General features: G+C 39.7%; 1 protein-coding gene across 1 annotated transcript; it reads right to left on the reverse strand.

Moving 5' to 3' along the window:
* Positions 1-901: 901 nt before the first annotated feature.
* Positions 902-20,946, reverse strand: LOC146548627 (solute carrier family 2, facilitated glucose transporter member 1-like). Its single transcript, XM_085262239.1, has 11 exons — positions 20,312-20,946; positions 19,868-20,008; positions 12,116-12,217; positions 11,241-11,401; positions 10,281-10,521; positions 9,142-9,304; positions 7,575-7,762; positions 6,700-6,804; positions 6,510-6,608; positions 5,863-6,066; positions 902-5,784 (listed from the first exon to the last, which is right to left on the reverse strand). The coding sequence occupies exons 2-11, from the start codon at positions 19,877-19,879 to the stop codon at positions 5,482-5,484; spliced, it is 1,578 nt and encodes a 525-aa protein (XP_085118365.1). The 5' UTR covers positions 19,880-20,008; positions 20,312-20,946; the 3' UTR covers positions 902-5,481.
* Positions 20,947-21,119: the final 173 nt, after the last annotated feature.

Below are 21,119 nucleotides of genomic sequence, written 5' to 3' on the forward strand. Positions count from 1 at the left end.
TGTGGACACACGGATCTCATTATTTTTAACTTTGGCCATGTTTAATATGAATGTCCACCAATGGAACAGGAGATATAAGGTATGATATATAAATATATATAAGGAGAAACTGAAAAAAGATTCACCTGGGTACCTGCAGTCATTCTATACCAGCGTATTCTAGAGTCAAATGTGAGACCATCTGCCCAACAGCTTCAGCCTGAGCGACACTGTCGTGCAACAGGCCAATGATCCCAAGCACAGCAGCAAATCTGAATGACTGAAAAAGACGAATCATGTGGTCCAATCAATGGCCAGACTGCAATCTAACTTGAGCTGAAATGCTGTGTCAGGACCTCAGGAGAGCTGTGAATAAATAAATGTCCACACACCTCAATGAACTGAAGCAGCGTTGTAAAGAAGGCTTTGCTGAAATTCCTCCTCAGCCATGACTGATAAAGACACACAGAAAACCATGACCTTAAGTTATTGCTGATAAAAGTGGCTCTCCGAGTTATTGAATCGTGGGATGTACTCACTTTTTCAAACACCACTTCTGCATTTTGGCTCAGTTTTTATTGAATAACTCAGAATAAGTCAGTGTTTAGATTATGAGGGAGGAAAATGTAATATCCTTTTAAAGTCTGAACCATGAAATAATTGCCAGAAAATTCTAAAAAGTCTTTTTTGAACATGGAACATTTATTGAGCCTCCTGACAAATAAAAAATATATTAATTTGCATAGATTAGTTTTAATTTGTATCATATTTGCTGCACCTTGTATTTTTTTTTGCTCAATAGTGTATTGTGCAATCTCAAAAACTCATAAAAACTGTATGTATCAAATATGATACACTACGTGTTAAGAGGATATTATAAACAAAATTTCATGAGTGCTGAAAGAAAGATGGTCACACTGTGTGTAGTTACATGATGAATATTTTATTTAACAACATTATAATAACTGGTTTGTACAGTACAAACAAAAAAGGCCGGGGTGCATCACTGTTGTTGCACAGAAAAATGTAAAAAAATAAAATAAAATAAAAAGCTAAATCACCAGCTTGGTCTATTTCCATCAAAACATATGATCAATATCACTTGGCTTCATTTTTGGCTGCCACTCAAAGACGATCCATAAAGATAATGGCTTTTTGAAACATGTCTAAAATAACACCCAGTCACTAACCACAGCACGGCCTTCAAGTTTCAGATGAACCTCGTTTATTGTTACTGAGTAAACCAGCGAGTTCTTTCTAACGTACTGGAAGCAACGGGAAGCTTTCTCACAAAGACACACATTTAATAACAGTGAGAGAGGCACAAACAGAATTACAGTACATGACACTCAAACATCTATTTACACATCAACAACACACGTTAGGACCAAACCGACGCCGGAAACACAAACAGAACAAAGATCACAGCAGCCAAAGTGAACTGTTGAGACCTGTTCCTTGGTGATAGATTCATATCTATGACGATGCATGAATATTACCAGAACTGCTGGTTTAAAACACAAAAGCTTTGACAGTTTATTGTGAAATTTTCAAGTGTAACAATATGGCTAAAAGTCCTAACCAAACTGAGCAGTGCTAAACACCTCTGAGTGTAATGTGACCAGGCACGTACAGCCGGTGGACAGTAAAGAGCAGGGACAGCAGTGTTAGTCTGTGAGTTGACTCTTACTCACAGGCAGATTGTGTACAATGTGCAAGGGTACTAGTTAACCAGTTAACATCCACCAGGTCTCAGGCGATCTAAATGATTAGGGCTGGGTTAATATCCACCACATTTCAGGGAGCTTTTGCTTACTTTACACCCAAAAAGGAAGCAGAAGAATAGACGAACTACAATCTAACACGGCCACCGGTGATCTGCTGGATGTTAAGAGCCAAAGAAGCAGAGTGAGAGATACAGTAATGACAATGTGCACCCCGAACTAAAAAGGAACCAAACACACATACAATGGCCAAAGTCAACATATAAATAGTACTCTATTAAAAAATACATATTTACAAATTAACAGCTATACTATCTTTGTACAGTAAGTGGAAGGTTTTGAGGGTTTTGGGTTCGTAGATGTGCATAAAGTAGCTGTTGGGAGCAGTGTGAGCCTGGGTCCATATATCTGTTTTAAATCCTTTCAAATACATTTGGGATGCACTGCAGTCAAAGCAGGGGTTGAATCAGGGCTGAGTTACCCCAAATCATTCAGGTTTTAAAGCCCTGTTGAAGAAGTTTTGCCAACTTTAACAAACAATATTCACTTTTCCACCACAGTTAGAATAAGAGGTTCTAAGTTTACAAAACAGCTGTGAAAATACAGGTAATTTTGAATATTAGATACTGCACAGTGCTGTAATATTTTTACAGCAGGAAACTGTTGTTGTAGATTACAGTAGGAACACTGTAAAATAACAGATTCATGCTTGCAAATATTAACTGGAATATTGTTACAGTGTTGTCGTGAAGGTTGCAAAAATCCAATCTTTCCACATCAAAAGCAAGCTGTACGTTTTTAAACTCCATTTTAAACATTTTGCTCCACCCGTGACCTCAATGCTGAGAGCAGTGAACTCAAATCTTGGAGGTATCCTGTATCACAAAAGGCCAACAGGGCAGGCTGTGTAATAGAAAGAACTTTAAATATCAGACTCAGTGTTAGTGCCATTGAAGAAGCTGCGTGTGACTAAACAGGGTCGAGAGACTAAACACAACACTGAACACCACCGGCGAGGAGGAGCGTACCGCACCCCTCCCTCAATGCAAGCACAGTACATCACCCACAAATACAGCAATACACAACAAAGTCATGACTGCACAAACAATCCCCTCATTGCAAGAAATATTCCTCTCAATAAATCTCTCAAGTTCAACAGGTCTGCAAAGTTATATATTTCCACCATTTAAATGAGGCAGGTAGCATTGAAAGAAGTCGTGTCCACACAAATATTCTTCCAGCGTACAATAATTACAATAAATTCATAAATAAATACATAAATCAATAAATATATCCTCGTTGTGCAGCATGAGTGAAAATAGCTTTTTTCATGAAACTACAGGAATTCACGCAGTCACGACAGAATGTATAAAATATACTTTGTGTCACACATGTCTACACCACACACACTGCACACTGTTTGGAATACATAAATCTGTAATGGCTGATGGTGCTACTCTTCAGACAAAGCGTCACAATGTTGGCAGGATCTGGACCCAAGCACGTAAAGCCAGACTCACACCACACAGATGTGGTCTCATTTCTACAAATCGTGGTTGTTAATGTTCATTTTATTATTTGGGAATCACTATTAATGTATGAAATACACAAGACTGATTGTTGCTTATTAAGTCATTTAGTCTTACAGCTTTTGTAAGAATAAACAATTTTTATACTCTTACAGTGTTGCGTCAAAGGTTCGTTTTAGTGCATTTGGGCCATTCGAAGGATTTTTAAAGCATTTGAAGACATTCTTCATGTCACGTTAACAAATCTGATGCACGTATGGGAAAAATTTGCAGAAATGAGGAAAGATGAAGTTCATTTTGACCTGAAGGATGAAATAATTTAACGCACTTTCTCAGAGCGAGCTGAGATGCACTGGAGGTTACGTAACCTCGGTTCTCTGAGTGTTCCCGTAATCAAACAACAGAAAGAAAGCTTTAAAGAAAACTCCAGCATTCGGAGCACATATGTAATAAAGTCTGCTGGAAAAAAAAAGGTTTTGCCCTCCAATCACTGGGTCCTGCATCCAGACCAGCTGCTTCCAGATGTTTTTTTGTTTTTTGTAGAATTAAAGCCCCAGTCAGTCCTTTGCAATTTCTGTATATAAATAAAAACAAAACCACATACAGTTCCATTTCAGAACGAAAACACAATACTAAAAAATGTCCACTATGTCATTTTCCCTTTGTGGAAAAAAGTATAATTTAAAATAAAAGCCCATGAACCATCACAGACAGCTGTGTCACCCGTTATCCTTACATTATTAGCACTTCCCCCTTTAATGGTCTCTGCCCATTCTCAGCTCACTGAGAGTTTAGGATTTTTTATCTATTCTAACATCAGCTGTGACAGATATAAGTGTTCTGCAGGTAAATATAGTTTCGATTATTCTGTAGGTTAGACATAAAGCGCTATTGTGCTCAATGACTTCTACGTTGCTGATTTTGGCTCTATTGCTTGCGTTGCCGCTTCTCTGGTTAACAAGGTGCATTAATGCATCTAAATCTCTGAGCTACATTTTAGGTGATGGACACAGAGCTTATTGCAAACTCTGTGTCCCTCCTTGGGGCAAATCTGGAAAGCACTACAGTTCTTTGTTTGATTTCTAACTATATACTCTATACAAAAATCAGTTTCTAAGGTTATAAATACTATGATAATTTTCCCTTTAACAAAATAATATACATTGCACGCTACCCCACCGTAATCTACGTGTGTAAAATAATTAAAAGGGTTTTTGTTTACAGGACACAGTCCTAAAAATAATAAATCTTTGTATATATTCAGTGTCTATATAAACATTATATAGAATAATTATAACTTTAAATTCTCTGGTGAACGGGACATTTTTTGGAGTAAATTTGGGATTCATCACCAACTACATCAACTCTAAGATCAAAGATGAAGCAGAACACCTCTGCAATTGTCAGTTATTACTGAGGGTGGCGCCAAACTCCAAGTAAGCAAAGGCATACTAGATTACAGCTTTGGCCATCTTATGAGCTTTCAGAATTTCTACAGTTAGCGTGACCTGTGTGGCTGTTAAATCCCCGCCGTGAAGAGCCGATTTCAGGTTGTGTGTTCACCATTTCTTTGGCTTTGCTCTTCAGAGCTCTCTGTGAGCACTTAATGAAATGCTGAAAGCAGAAACTGCAATTATCCTTTCAGACCTGCGATTTGAGAACGTTTCCATATACATAATTGCAACAAAATCTACAATAATATACGAACTACAGCTAAAATATACACGGCACTATACTGCCCACTACGACACATGTCTAATATTTTAAACAGAAGTGTGTCAGTTTAAAAAAATGTGGATCATTGTTATTCTAACATCACTCAGGCCTGAACTCAAACACCTACACCCCTTCATAAAAGCGTCATCATTTCACCTTGACTGTTACCCGGCACCTGCTTCAATTTTGTTTTACAGTGTGTCATCCTGAGACTCACTGCCGTGTTGAAAAAGAGTCACACTGTCAATGAGTGCAGTTGAATTCCTAGGAATGTATGTTTCTTTTCAAAGGAAGGGAGGATTTAAAAGAAGGAAGCGTGAGAACGTTCAGAAAAACAAGAAGTCCAAAGTGCGATGATGAGAGCAGAAAGTAGGACCTTTCAAAGGTACAAACCCATGAACTCGTAACGCTATTGTTATCTAAGCCTGCTGTAAAATAAGCTTTAGTTCCAATTTAGAGTATGTCTAAAATTGCTGTGGCTCTTCCTTCGTTTATAACCTCTCTTATCCATTAAAACCTCATCTACACCTGCTCTACTTGCTCTCCTGTTTAGCTTCAAGAGGTGTGGTCTCAGCCACCGGAGATGGAGCTGCTGCTGGTGCCTCCACCAGTGGGACCTTCTCCTTCACAGGAGAGGCAGGAAGTGTCACAGCAGTGCTGGCACTGGCTGGAGGATCCTCGGTGGACGAGGAAGGAGGAGGTGCGGCACTACTAAAGCCACGAGCAATCTCATCGAAGGTCTTGCCTTTGGTCTCGGGCACTTTGATGAATGTGAAGATGAAAAAGACGATCAGTAAGCCGGTGAAGATGAGGAACACCCACGGGCCCAACCACCCCTGAGGAGAGGAGAGAGCAGAGTCAGAATGATCTACAGCAAAATAAACCACAAGAAAAAACGATCACCTCTCCCTTACTTGAAGTGTGGGGAAGCTCATTCCAACCAGGAAGTTAGCCGTCCAATTACAGCAGCCAGCCAAAGCCATGGCTGCCGGGCGGGGCCCCTGGGAGAACAGCTCGGCCACAATGAACCATGGGATTGGACCGGGGCCCAGCTCAAACATAGCCACAAAAAGCATGACAGCCAAGATGGCCACGTAGCTCATACCAGGGATTTTATCCTGCACAGACAAAGAGAATGAGCTACTACTGCAGGATCACAAAGATTAGCTTATCTAACAGTTAGTGAGAGCATGCAATGGTGAATTATTTGCTTTTCAGTGGAACTAAGTATATTTATTTGCTCCTTAATTATTTATTATTTTGTTTTTAATTTTTTTCCTACGTTTCCACATCTTTATACAAACCACTGACTGAAAATGGCAAGGGACAAAAATACAGAAAAAAGTAATAATATTAAATAGAATAATTAACCAATTAATTGCTTTTAAATATGTAAATGCTATGGGAAATAACTGATGGAAATACTGCATCGGCCATTCAATATAGCAACAAAACCAAACAGCTGATGTTGCATTTACTTTTGTTTTGGCTGTGGAGAGAATCAATCACATCTTTGTTCTTACTCCGTCTCTGTATTGCTCTCTGACGTCACCAAACTCACCAGCAGGAGGGACACAGTCATAAGCAGAGCGCTAACCGCCATCCCACCCAGTCCCAGGAGGTGCAGAGTCCTGCGCCCTGCTTTCTCCACTAGGAACAACTGTAGGACAGGGACATTGTGAGTGACGTGTGCTTCCCAGCGCACACAAACGCATACCAAGATGAAGAAGACACACGGCGGCGTCACTCACAGAAACAATGGTGAAGATGGTGTTGACGACGCCGGCTCCGATGGTGGCGTAGATCGGCTTCTGCACACCGGCTGAGGAAAAGATCCCAGTGGAGTAATAAAACACCTGAGTGAGGTAGAGAGGATGGAAGTGAGAATATGAGGGATGTAATATTACCTCATTTATAACAGTATCAAAATAAATAATGCATATTTTATTTTCCCGCTGACCTCCATCTTTTATAAACCAATTTTTCTATAGGATCCTTCTGGGAGCTGCCAACAGCGAGAATATAACAGCCCAACCTACCCAACATCCAGGAATAATAGCTACACCCAGCTTTATAGCATGACGTTGCTTATAAGACATTTTTTAGTCAAATAACAACCTTTAGAGGACTTTTAGCCAATATTTTTTTCAAATTAACTAAAAGATCCAGACATGTAATAACAAATGCTCAGAGCGCTAAACTGCCCTCCATCTGTGACTCTGACCTGTGGTTTGAGCGATACCTTCTAGCACTGCTGTTATTTTTATTTTTATAACGTATATTTATCAGTTTTATTATATAGATTTTTTTTTTAAATGAAGGGCACAGGAAGAGCTAAAAATAAACATTAAGCTTCCATCCATCCAAGTCAGGGCCACCAGGGAGGCTGGAGCCCATCCCAGCACTGTCGCAGGTTGCACAGAGGCAGGCAATCACTCTTGTTTATATTCACAACACAGCCAAATTCACCAATTAGCTTAATGCCATGGATGTCTATGGAAGGAAGTCAGAGTATCCGAAGTAATCCCACACAGGGATAGGGAGAACAAGCTTCTTTCTGTGAGCTGACAGCACTAACCACCGCAAAGCTGCACCAAAAACAGACAATAAAACCCATTAAACTTACAGCGTTAATTCCTGACAGCTGCTGGGAGAGCTGCAGCATGACGGCGATGAAGAGGGGCTGTCGGTACGCTGCCGTGCGGAACAGTTCAGCGATGGTTACTTTCTTCTCCTTGGCCATCTTGGCGCTCTCCTCCTTCATCTCCTGCAGATCTTTGCTCACATCCTCAGAGCCACGCAGACGCACAAGCACTGCGGACAGAACAGAGACAGGTTTTGTTCACCTTTACAGATGCAAAAGACAAAAAAACAAAACAGCAACAACAAGAAGATGTAGACATTCAAGAGTAACATGCTGGAACAACAACTTACAGCTATCGGACAGAATTCACCACAGTTCATGTGCAGATTAATTTTCATGGATGTTTATCACACATCAAACTCAGGACAGGCTCCTGGAATCCATGAACTGCATTTTAAAATGAGCTATAATCTTATAATGGCCACCAGCAGGCACTACACAGCAGGATTCACACAGGCTGAGTTCAAAGTCTTTTCCGACATAATGTCAGAGTTTGTTTATTTAAAAAAAGACAATCTGCATATTTATTCCTTCACAAAAGATTGTGAGTTATAGCAGCTTTGTTTATCGTAACCTTTATTCATAACATCAGGACACATTGCTAAATTTTGCTTTCTGTAGAGAATCTGCAGTCACTAAACAGTCACAGTAACTGTGTTTGTTTATCTTATGGAGGCATGAAGGAGAAGTGGGTCAGGGCCTCAGAGTCAAACCAAACAGGCCACATGTTGAACAGATGCCAAAACCTTCTGTCTGTTCAAGGACTCTCTGATCACGCTCGACCTTCCTCCTGACTCCGCTGATCCCACCTCTGTGTATCTGTAACGAATCGCTCTCCTTCTCACTGCTTCTGTCGCTGTAATGCTGCAGTGCTGTAGTAACTGCTGAGTCGTTCCAACATTATTACATGAAGACACTGTGTTAGTCAATGGGACCATCTCAAGGTGGTCTTTAGCAGTAATGCTGGTGCTAATAGAATACATATTATAGTGTTATAGGTGCCGTGGGGATAGAGACAATAAAGCTAACAACAGTGAATGACTGAAGTTACGTTTCTATTGGTGGTAGTTTAATTTAGTTTATTGAAATCCTTATTATCCCCATTAGTAGCAGTTATACAGTAATAGTAGCATTTACAAGACTATACTTGGTATGTGTTGTGCTTCATATATTTTAAGGTAAAGTGATTAATTTATTAGTAGACAGTTTCTTTGCTCTTACTTTGAAAGGCCAGCCACTGCTAATGAGCTAGCTCTTGCTAGCTCAGCGTGTTGTGATGGTTTTGAATATAAGTTTGCTAACTCCAGTCTCTTTTCTTCTACTGCAGCTTCCATTCTGCTCTGGGCTTCTACTGTGAGGTGGTGCGCCATTCTAATCAGAAGCTAAAAAAAGGTGGTGCTACTGTGACCTCACTGAGGCTTCAGAGGAGAGAGAGAAACACCACCACCAGGTGCAATCCAAGATGTTGGAGTCCATCCATCCACAGCAGCAGGAAATGCAGTAATGTTGTGTGTCATTGCAGTATATTTATAGATGTATTATTGTGTACCGTTGCGTGCCTCCTCTTCCTGTTTGAGGTTGATGAGCAGGAAGCGGGGGCTCTCGGGACAGAAAGGCAGCAGGATGCATTGCAGGACAGCGGGGGCCACAGTCAGGGCCAGCAGCAGAGGCCACAGGTTGTCTGAACCCAGCAGAGCTTCCAGACCAAAGATCTAGACATCAGGGGACACAGAAAAAGGGTAAAACTGATAAAAACAATAAAACTCAATCAGTTTTAATGCTCACTGTGTATCCTAGCTGATATCCTCTTGTAGATACTACTATGTAGTAAGACAAGACTAAAGAATATCTTGTTTTAAATTCATGCATAACTTTCATATTTCACGGCCTCACAGTTCCTCCACCCCTTCCTGACCCTGGTTCTCCTGGAGGTTTCTCCCTGTTAAAAGGGAGTTTTTCCTTCCCACTGTCAGCAGGGGGCTTCCTCATAGTGGGCCATCTAATTGTTGGGGTTTTCGCTGATTTATTGTAGACTCTTTACCTTACAATATAAAGCACCTTGAGGTAACTGTTGTTGTAAATTTGGCGCAATATAAATAAAATTGAATTGAAGTAGAATCACTGTAGTGATCACTTTGGGCTGTTTTTGATCTTTGCTTTGTCATGTTGGCTTTTTTTCATTTGTAAAAACTAAAAGAAAGATGGTTTGTCCTCATTAGGAATGACATTTGTCTTAGCGTGTGGGACTGTATCCTAAGGTTTCTGTTGTTAAATTGTAATTAAGTGAACTTTAACTTTCTGGAAAAGTGTAATGCATTGTAATGCATTTCTTTTCTTGAGTAACGACCACAGCGATGATAATTATCCATATTAATTAATAATGAATTAACTCCTATAACTCAAAGACTTCTTGATACAAACTAGGTTTAGCTCAGATGCCCGAAATGAACCTAATATACATGTCTTCTGAGCTTTGACTTAATAAACTTTCAATTCAACTACATTTGATTAAATAGCACCAATTTATAAGAGCAGTCACCTCGAGGCACTTAATATTGTAAAGTAAAACCCCTGCAGCATTAAACAATCAGATCCGTGCAAAGCTTACTCCAGCAAATTACATTAATTTCCTAAAGCAGTCAAGCAGTCACACATCTCTAGTGTGCAGTTTTTAGTAGAGCTGCTGACCTGAGCGATCAGGATGCCCACAACCACGCCGAGCTGGTGCAGAGTGCCGAAAGCTCCGCGGAGCGGCGTTGGTGACACCTCGCCAACATACATGGGAGTCAGGCCAGTAAAAAGGCCACAGAAAAGGCCGATGACCAGACGCCCAGCGATCACCATCTCGTAGGAGGAACAGATGGTGGAGAAGCCCATAAGGAGGCCGCCGATCACTGCCAGAGAGTTCACCAGGATCATGGAGCGACGCCTGAGGATGAGGAGGTTGAGGAAAGAATATGAATGTTAATGATTAAAAAAACAAAAAAATGTACAAAAAAACTCCACAACTTGATGCTAAAACGTTTGACAAAGGAAAACTAACATTTTCAACCAAACTCCAGGGAGGAAAATTAAAGCTAATGTAGAAGCCCCAAAGACTGAAACTCCTGGAATGACGTCTCAAGGCTGGTTCCAAAAGTATCCATAGATTTCCATGTTAAAAGGCTTAACTTTAGACGAAATAAAAACAAAAAACAGTTTAAATACAGTTTAGGTTATATGGACACCATCTTTTCATTTTGCTAGCCAACACTAGCATTAGCTGTGTGTTAACTTCCCAGTAACTTCACATGGTGACTGCCAGCAGACTCACCACAAATAAACAATTTAGAAGGAAATGGAGAAATAAAGGAACAACTCTGGGGAACGTTAGAGCAGAGCAGCGAACTCAGGACAGACACGCTTCATGAGATCCATTAACAGTAATGGGCTGTGATGGTTCAGCTGTACCGAACAGGAAATGCACAGAGCCAATGTAGTGAAAAACACTGCTGTGACTTAATGTCCACAAAACTGCTCTAAAAGTAAAAACAACAGTTCTTATAGAGAGGCTGTAACTAAAAGGTTTTTTGGCTAAAGATGGTGAAAGAAAATAAATTTTGCATGTTACCTATAATATTACACAACAGGATGAAGAAGGTTTCGTACCTGCCAAACCGGTTAGCTATGACACCAACACTAAAGGAGCCCACCATGCCGCCCACACTGAAGATGGAAACAGCAACGCTCCAGACAATGGTGCAAACACCAGGGTCGATTTCCTCGTTATATCGCTTATACCAGGTTACGTTGAAGAAAGATTTGAGTTTCTGTAGGCAAAGATGGATGCACAGACAGAGGATGAGAAAACAGATCAATTCACAGAACTGGCCAGACAGAAGAATAGACAGAACATTATAGTATTTGGTATTTTATGTGTTCAATAAACAAAAAAATAACTATATTTAAAACGAAGATAAAGTTAGAAAGTGAGAAAAGTGGGTAAATGGAGAGATCTGTTTCAACCAAAACAACTTTTTCAAAGAGGGTATTTTTGTTATTTATTCTTTCACATTAATAAAGCACTGACTTTTATCTCTTAGTTAAGTAAAATAAAAATCTCCCCCAAATTAACACAAACATTTTATAATTTAAGCCTTAATATAATTCTGATGTAAATTTGCTTCTCTGAAAACAAGCAAAATTAACCCTTTAAAGCCAAGCGCATCATATTTGATACATGTGTTTTTAAGACTTCTACATATTCAGTGTGACAAAAAATGATATAAATTGCATGACACATTTTTAATGACTAACTTGCAAATATATGTCTGATGTAGCAAATGTGATACAAATTAAAACTCATATATGCAGATTAAGATTTGAGAGATTTTTATATATTTTGTTTAAAGGTTCAACAAACACTCCATTATCCAAAAATTAATGCTTGAGAAATCAGATATTTGTATTTGCAATCTTTACAATAACTTATATCTCCTACAGTATGAAGCCTACATCACATTAGATTGCTAATATTCACCAACCATCTCTGGAGCATTGATGACTCCTGTGTTGTAACCAAACTGCAGAGAGCCGATGACGGCGGTGGCGAGGGAGAACAGGAGATAACCTGTGACCTGCTTGTCCTGGACGGAGAAAGAAGGGGAATGAAAGGAGGAAGAGGAGAAGGGAGAAGAAGAGGTATGACAAAGATATTGAATATGAAATTTGATATCATGATGGGATTTTAAATCATTGCAGGAGGCAGACAGATGCAATAAAATGTAGAAGCTGACGCCAGACAGGTCAGAGATGCAGCGTCACAGGAGCAGTGATAGCAGGAATCAAACGGTGAAGTCACTCGGGCTGCACGTAGAAGCACTCACATGTAGGGACACACACTTACTCGTCATCTTTGAACTCTAATTAACATACCTGCTGCTACCACAAATCACTGCTATTTATTCTTCAGAGGACGTTCTTAAGGTTAAAGGCAAATAGAAAAATCATGAAAAGATATACTCGAAACAATAATACACAAAAAACTCAAGTGCCTTCTGGGTAGAGCCATGGCTCTGTGATCAGCTGTTTTCCTGCTTGTGTTTGTCCTTCCTGAAGATAATCAACTGAATGCAGACGAAATTCAATCCTGAAGCCGTCATCTGGTCCTGCAACAGAACCGGGCCTCATAACACAATCTATTCATCTATTTAATGAAATTAGGGTGTGTGATAAAGGAGCCATCACTGTTGTTATTGCAATCAGATGTTCGTAAGCTTCAGTAACGCTGATAAGATATGATGAAGAGTTTTATCAGGGTGGGTTTGCTCTTTAAGTATCATGCTTCTGTTATTGCTTTTATTGCTTTTATTTCTAAACTGAAATAATGGCTTAATTAAGATTTACTTTTGCCACATTACCCTTATCTTAAGGATAAATAACATTCTTTCTTTTGCATTATTTGATTAGTTGTGTTCCATAAACCCAGACTCTGAAGGTCTGAAGCTACTCCTGGTTCTGGTTCAAAGCCTAGATGGGCATCCAGCGTAAAACCTAATCAAATATGTCGATCCCTCTGCTGTGGTGACCCGCTCAGCAGCTGAATGCGTTTTTTGAGTGATGATTCTACACGTGCAACTTTTGTCCCCATTATCATCAAAATTTAAGTTATAGCCTGCTCACTATTCATTTAGGTAAGCACTTAAAAATAACTGCCTGGAGGCATTTTCAGGTTGACTGGCAAGAGTTGCTTCTGGAAGGACTTTGGTACAACCAGGTGCAGGATATTTGTTCTGCTTGAAAAGTTAGATTCAATATTTGTGAGTCTGCTATATTTAGAGTGCAGATTGCCCTTCACTTTTCTTCATTGCCTTCTGCACAGTGCAATGACTTTAAAATCATAATTGAAATACATTTAATATAATAAGCTTGCTATGGATTATGCTAAATCAACAGCACAATAAAGTGTGCAGGAAATAAAATCCCTGTAGCTTCTTCTCTCTCCCTCTGATTGGTCGTGTTTAACCAACACCCCTGAGACAAAAAAAATCCTGAGAAGTGCAGTGTACGCTAATAATATGTGACCTCGCCGTGATATTGTTGTACCAAGGGCAGCATATCACCTGAGGCCCATCGACATCTCTATGCGGCCTCAAAAACAGCAGTCAGTTCCGCCCCGTCAGCAGTGGGTCTCCTTATTACCGGCTGCATGGTGAATTACTAACATCAGCAGAAACAAAGACACAGTGGCCCAATTTCTGCTGCTGTGACCCAGTTTGACCTGAATCTCATGACTAGGATCAATTTCTCAAACATAAGTATAGAGTTCTTTGATAAAGTCGACCTTCATTGACCCTTGATTGTTAACAGGAGGGATTAAAACAACAGCGCCATCATGAAAACTGTGCTTTGAGATCCATGATAAGTAACTGTGATCTGTATACGAGTCTACTGGGAGTGTAATGTAAAGAAATTTACTTGCTGGAATGTGTTAATAATCTGGCAGCGGCATTTGGTGTTGTCTGGAGATGTGAAAAGATAATTGATGTAAGTCAAGAAACAAGCTATTACAATAATCTATTCACAAAGGCACAAATGCAGGAACTCCAGTTCCACCAAAGAGACCACATGTTGCAATTTAGAAATGTTCCTCAAATGGGAAAAAAAAGGAATGAAACACTGATTTTACATGCAAGTCAAAACCCAGAGAGGCATCAAATATAACACCAAGATTTCAGACACTGTGACTGAACAATAGGATGTAAGAGTTTGACTGAAATTAGAATATAAACCAGGAGGGGCTATGACCATGGCCTCAGCTTTGTTGGTGTGTAAGACAAGGTGAGAGTGTCAATCACTGATATGGGTTAAACATTGTAGTAAGCTTATATATATAGCCTTTGCAGGTGTTGACACTTGGACATTTGAATGTCATCAGCATATAATTGGAACAAAAAATAATTCAGAAAAAGATTTAATGATGACAGCTAAGGGAAGGAAGTAGAAAAATGTAATGGGCCTAGGACTGAACCTTGTGGAACCCCACAGGTTAGAGAAGCAGTGTTAGAGTAGAACTAAGAGAGACAGAACATAAGAGAAAACTCCCATCCAATACACAAGAAAAAAACAGTTAAATGCCGAGCCTAATGACTATTTCTATCGTTACAACGCCGTTACCGTTACTAACAAGAAAATGAGGTGCGGCCGCGTTACTATTTTTCAACAAACAGACGGTTGAAGCTGTGTTCAGCTTACCGCATCTTATATGGTGTTTTTTCCTGAATAGTTTCGTCACGTTTACTGTCTAAGGACAGCACTAGCAAGCACTCTCTGCTTATGAGCAAAAACCCCCCAAAAACAATAAAAAAACAAAACAAAAACCTTTCGTGTTGGTGGAAAAATGCACCATGTCGACCAATCAAAAAATGATATGGGAACATGACATTTGGTTGTTTAGGAAGAGGGGAAGTTTTAGGAGTGACGGTGAGAGAGAGAGAGAGAGAGAGAAAGAAATACTGCAGAAAAAAAGAGAGAGAGAGAGAGTTTTGAGATGTGAGATATTTGTGACGTTTAGCGTGTTTGGAGTGTGTAGGTAATGTGTTGTGTTGTGTAGTTAGTGTGTAGTGTTGTGGATAGTTTTGTGTTGTGTGTCAGATCAATGAGGTGACTGCTGTCTCCAGGTAGAAACAGGAGTGATACACCTGCTGCTGGCAGACCTGCAAGTATCAGGCTGTGATGTTTATAGTGGACAGAAATTATTTTTTTAGAGTGGCACAAATAATTTGCGTGACATCTTATTGAAATCAGAACAGCTGATTGTTCTGTAAATAATTTGAAATGGTTATTTTAAAAAAAAAGGGTAAAAGGTAAAAGGCTGCAAATAACTTGTGCATATGATTTTAAAATTGACAATTTATATTTGCATTTAAAGAAATATGATTCATTAAACATGTTTGTGGTTGTTACAGTAAAAAAAATATAACTTTTTCTACTGGGATTTTATGTTTTTTGTTTGATTTTAGATCAATTGTGTTAATACAGTATGTCAAAATGAAAACATGACTGTAAATTCAGACACGTGAGGTTGTGCTGAAAAGAATGATACCAAACAAGGCAAACAAATAGTTTTTAAAGGTGAAATGTAGAGGAAACATCAAAAGTAGTAAAACATGGCCAGTTATACCCTGGACCCCAGAGGGTTAAACTTTTTTTTTTTTTAAGTAACACAATAGTTACTTTTCAAGTAATTAATTACTTTTAGAACATTGTAACTCAGTTACTAACTCAGTTACTTTTTTGAAGAAGTAACTATAATTAATTACTTTTTCAAAGTAACTTGCCCAATACTGGTCAAGAATATCAAAGACTGCACTTTGATCAAGTAAAACAATTAAAAAAGAATTGCCTGGATCAGAATAGCTTATTAAAAAGACGAGTCTCAGTCTGTCATGTTGCATGACAGGGATGTGAATGTACTTAAAACAACTGGTACCCTCATTTTTATTTCTTGAGATTAAATAAATCATAAAGTGCACTCTTTGGATATAAAGACTATTTTGCTTCTCCCGTCCTTAAGGATTTGTGTAAAATATAAAAATAATCAATAATCCTCTGAGACACCACAAACTAAAAGCCTCGACATCTCTCTGGGTGTGTCTGCTAATGGACATCAGAGCATTTGTCTGTATTTAATGGATGTTATGATATAAACAATCACCAAAAAAGATTATCTTTAAACTGCAATTAAAATTTTGAAAACTAGAAAATATCTGCAAACATGTGGCTGCCAAACAGTGGTGCTGCATGTTAAACCTGTGGAGTAAGGACCTTCAAGTGTTCATTTATTATTATTAGGCTCATATGACCTCAAAATCAACATAGAGGTTATATGACTGAACTGACTGATGAAGAAGAAGAAGAGAAGAAGAAATCAGTGGCTTGCACCAACTACAAGGGGTCAACCTAAACACTGTAACTGCTGTAAGGTGAGAAGATGGAGCCGTTTTACACAATTGTTACATAGTTACTGAAGGCTGTAATAAGTTTCTGTGAAAAAAAGAGTCAGAATTTGTGAATGCAGCCCTCCTCACGTGTCTGAAATCATCAGCATCAGTTCAGCTGAAAGTTCATTAACCGAGACACAGAAAAAAGGCCTCCAGCATGACGTAGGAACAAAATGAAATTCAGAGTGTCTTAGCTGTAAACCGCTCTCCCATATCCTATGACACACCCACACACACACACACACACACACACATTTCTTTCTACATTTGACCTCAGTTTCACCTTTGTCTTCCTCTCCGTCATCCTTTTCATCCTTTTTTTTTGTCAAGTCACAGTGACTCAGTAGAATTCGTCAGTCACCTGACAGCACCCAAAATATCTCAAATAGCGATCAATGAGAAGGTTAAATGTCTGTACAGCTACATTTCAGCTACACTTTGACATCTGTGATCCAGAGGATTGTAACCTGTCCATCTACTGTGTCTGGGGGACACATTCTTTCTTCTAACTGCCGAAGCTCTTCTTGATTTTATGAATGAAACACTTTATGATTATATTTTGAATTATGAAGGTATATCCAACTGGATTTCAAGCATTTTATTCACATTACTGCAAACATTTGAAGGACTTAATGGTCCTTTTAAGAGAACCTGTTTCATGCAAGGGCGTGTCCAGGAAAAGGAGAGGGTGGTGCCAGCAGATTGGACCTTAATGTTGTCCCAATCCCACTGGACTGGACTATTCTGGACTATCTGCAACATTTAAGTGATGTAATCATTACTTAATCAATAATTATGGTCCACTAATATGCCACTTTGTCTGTGATTATTTGTGATGAGTACTTTTACTTAATTACTTCAAGTATATTTTCTAAAACACTCTCAGAAAAGCACTCTTAGACTACTCAGGTAGAAGTTAGATTTTTACTTAAGTAAACAACCTAAATCTTCTTTTACTACTTTGCTAATGACTCAATCAATATAAAACAATTAGCTTAATAATAGGACTCCTGCAGAGTTCCATATTTCATTTAATACCATTTGATTTAGTGCACATGTCTGTGCCTAAGCCTGGAAATTAGGATTTTCTAAACCAGTTTTCTACACTGTATAGTTCTGATAATATACTCTTCCAAGTCATTATTCTTGGTCTCCCACGTCTTAAAAAAACCCTGGAAACACCTCTGGTTTCATGCAGACAAATGTAATAATCAAGCTCCTAAAAACACTCTAAACAGGAGAAGGACAAACTTGGTAGTAGCCTGTTGCACCAAACACATTTGCTGAACAGATGCTGTGTTACTATGGCAACCTGTCTCATGATAACAGCATCAGATCACACTGTTCCAGTGTGCAGAAATCCTCCCTGATACAGCAGAACACAGATTTAACAAACAGATATTTCTGTGTCGTTTATACAACCTACATGTCATTTAGTACAACTGTGTGTATCAGATGATCACATGACGCATACATTAGACCTCTGTGCTCATACTGCATCTTTTTTTTAAACACAACGTGTGTACATTTAAACCTCCACCCCTTATTCCACTCCTCTGTCCATCCATCCAAGAACGCCCACAGCTCCCCCTCCTCCCTCCTTCATCTCCATGGCAACAGCCTGGAGGTGACACGTTTATTGACAGAGGCTGAAAGTAACCACTGTGCAGCAAACATGCGGCAGCGTCTCATTCACTAAAGTATCACTAATCCACAGCAGTGCTGCACGGAGGTGTGTGTGCATGCGTGCACACACACACACACACACACACACACACACACACACACACACACAGATACGATGAGTGCATCTGACCTACATCTGCGCTCAGCCAACCAGCTCATAGTCTCTGAAGACTGAATTGTTGAAGGTAACCAGGGAGCAGGGTTAATGTATTGATCTGTTCATTATGAAGGACTCAGGCTCTTCTGTGAGGGGAGGGTGTCACAGGTGTCAGGTGGTGTACTGACAAGCAGATTCATAATTTGTATGAACAGAGGAGGGTGGGGCAGAAGGAGGCCATCTGAGCAAGGCTATAATTGCTTCAGTGTGTAAGGTTAGTCATAAATATCTGAGTCACTAAACATTTAAAGACAAACAAATCCTGTGAAATTGGACCTTGTACTCACCACCAAATATCTGACGTCTTTTGTATCACCTACAGAAACAATTAAAAGGTTTTTGTTTATTTTTAGGAAACAATTCCCTCTTTTGTTTTAAGACATTTCCTTGTTAAATTACAATAAAGTACAACAACATCAGCCATTATTAAATCAGCACTATTATTAAATTGTTGTGACTGTAATCTTTGACAGAAGTTTCTTAATAAAAAAGATTTTTAAGATTCCTAATGTAATCTGCACAGTTTATAACTGTAAACATGTAACTGCATGTACCTTAATACTGTACAAAATGACTTTTAATTAATTGCTTGAAATTAATCTTTCCTCATTTTTTTCATGTGAAGATTTCAGATTACATTTAGAACAAAAAGTAGTTTTTTGAGTCAAATAAATGGAAACACGAGCTAAACTACTGGGAACCTGATGTTCTTCATATGTCACATACTTTCCACCATAGCATTGATTTTTGGGAGGAAATAAAATTGCTTTCTTATTTTTGTGTCAAATGTAGTGCCATGCTTTGTAACTAGAAAGCAAATCTTAAGGCTTCATTTATACTGCAAAAGGTTTCAACAAAATTCATTTAGCTTCAAACTGACATCTACTATGAAGGTTGTGTATCTCTGACAACCTGTTAGACTGTGACAACCAGAAAATATGTAAAAGTATCTGAATTTGAGGCAATTTATAGTTATGTTAACCTTTGGAAGCATATTTTCTTGTCCTCTCACCCTACATGTCTAATCTTTCTCTCATTAACCTAAAACAAACATACAGTAATAAAACTGAAAGTATAAAGTAGAATGAAATATGCATTAAGTCGCACAAAATCAGACACTGCTACTGAAATGACAGATAATACCAGAATGCACAAACATACACATGGTGCACATTTGATACCCATCTGCAGAGCTTTGCATGACTCAGAGAGCTCTCATGGCGCACATACTGGCTTATACCACCCACACAGCTTCACTTACACTCTATATAGAAAAAAAGGGAAAGTATTAAAAAGAAATCCTTTAGTTGCAGTGACTATTCATCTGTTTTTCATCCAGTTCACTAAATGCAAACTGGAGCAGTAGGCCTGTTTTGTCCTACAACCGCTCTCTCTCTCTCTCTCTCTCTGAATGTGGGTCACACAGAATAAAGAATATTAAAATCTCTTGCCTGACTCTCCATCTTTTCAAGTCTGTCTGGGCGAACACCGGGCAAATTTTAGGATTTCCAAACTGCAGGATGGAGTCTGGAGCTGGGAGCTTCAGGCGGTGTTTAAAAGGCTTCGCAGGACCCGCCCGTCGGTGCTGAAAACTGCAGGAAAAGGAGGAAACCTCATTAGGCGCTGTCCGTGGTACCAAACCGACTCCATCAGGGAGGACACGACTACTCTCCCCTCATTTCCCATCAGAAACCGATCTCAAGTTATCCGTACCATGCTGCTATAATGCAGGTTTAAATGGAAAGAAAAAGTAGTTGAAATAATAAAGTTAACCTTTTTGTACTCGCGCGGCCTGATGCCGGTCAAAGTGGAGGTGTAGTAGATTATTCCCACCCCCTGCTTGCCCCCAAAGACCCTTAACCCGTGCACAAAGCGGACAAATAAAGGGTTCTCACCTGTCGTGACTGCCAGTCCGGACACAGGAGCTGCAGCGGTGGCTTTTTGCGGCAGTGCCTCCCTTCTTTTCTCATATAGGCTGTGCATACGGGAGCTGCGAGGGGAAGCGCACGTAGTTGTAGTCTGTTTGAAGCCAGCCTATGAGAAATGAGGACGCAGGGACGCCGTGAATGTGGCCGCGCCCCGTCAGAGTTTGACGTGCAGGATCTCATGACTCCTGCGCATCATCACCGCATCCCGTGAGGAGAGGCGGCGTCTATGTCCTATTATGGATACAGCCTTATTTCGGTTAGTTGGTCAGCTCAGTTAACGAAAAGACTAGGCGCATGCGCGGACGGAGTTTGCGTGAGCGAGTGTGGTGGGGGATGATAATGGTGAACCCTTCTTCCTCCCTGCTCCGTCCTGGTGTCCTCCTCGGCTTCCCATGATGCATCTCGCTGGTGACCTTGACAGAAGCCAGTGGACGACTGATGCTGCAGATGTTGATGCGAGGCGGGCAGTTGCCAGGGCAACAGGTCATGCAGTGCGGCACACAGGATATTCCAGCTGCAGAAACAACGCTGTGACTTTTGCACACTCACGAACATCCTCTCAGAATTTGTGAAGCACGAGCAGAGAAAAGCCACCAGTATGAGCTGGTGCTGAAATCACGCACGCACTGCAGTTCTATCACGCTCACGATTCGCGCGTGACAAAGATACAAACAAAAATCAGCTGACTCCCTGGAGGAGGTTTGTGTGGAACTATTATGCAATGAACGTAACACTTCTGTTCTGCCTCAGTGAATTTGTTTAAAAATAAATAAAA

Source organism: Mchenga conophoros, linkage group LG22 (assembly GCF_057382185.1).
Source record: "Mchenga conophoros isolate Kocher_MC1m ecotype Shallow Benthic linkage group LG22, M_conophoros_male_GT1.1, whole genome shotgun sequence".
NCBI classification, from domain to species: Eukaryota; Metazoa; Chordata; class Actinopteri; order Cichliformes; family Cichlidae; genus Mchenga; species Mchenga conophoros.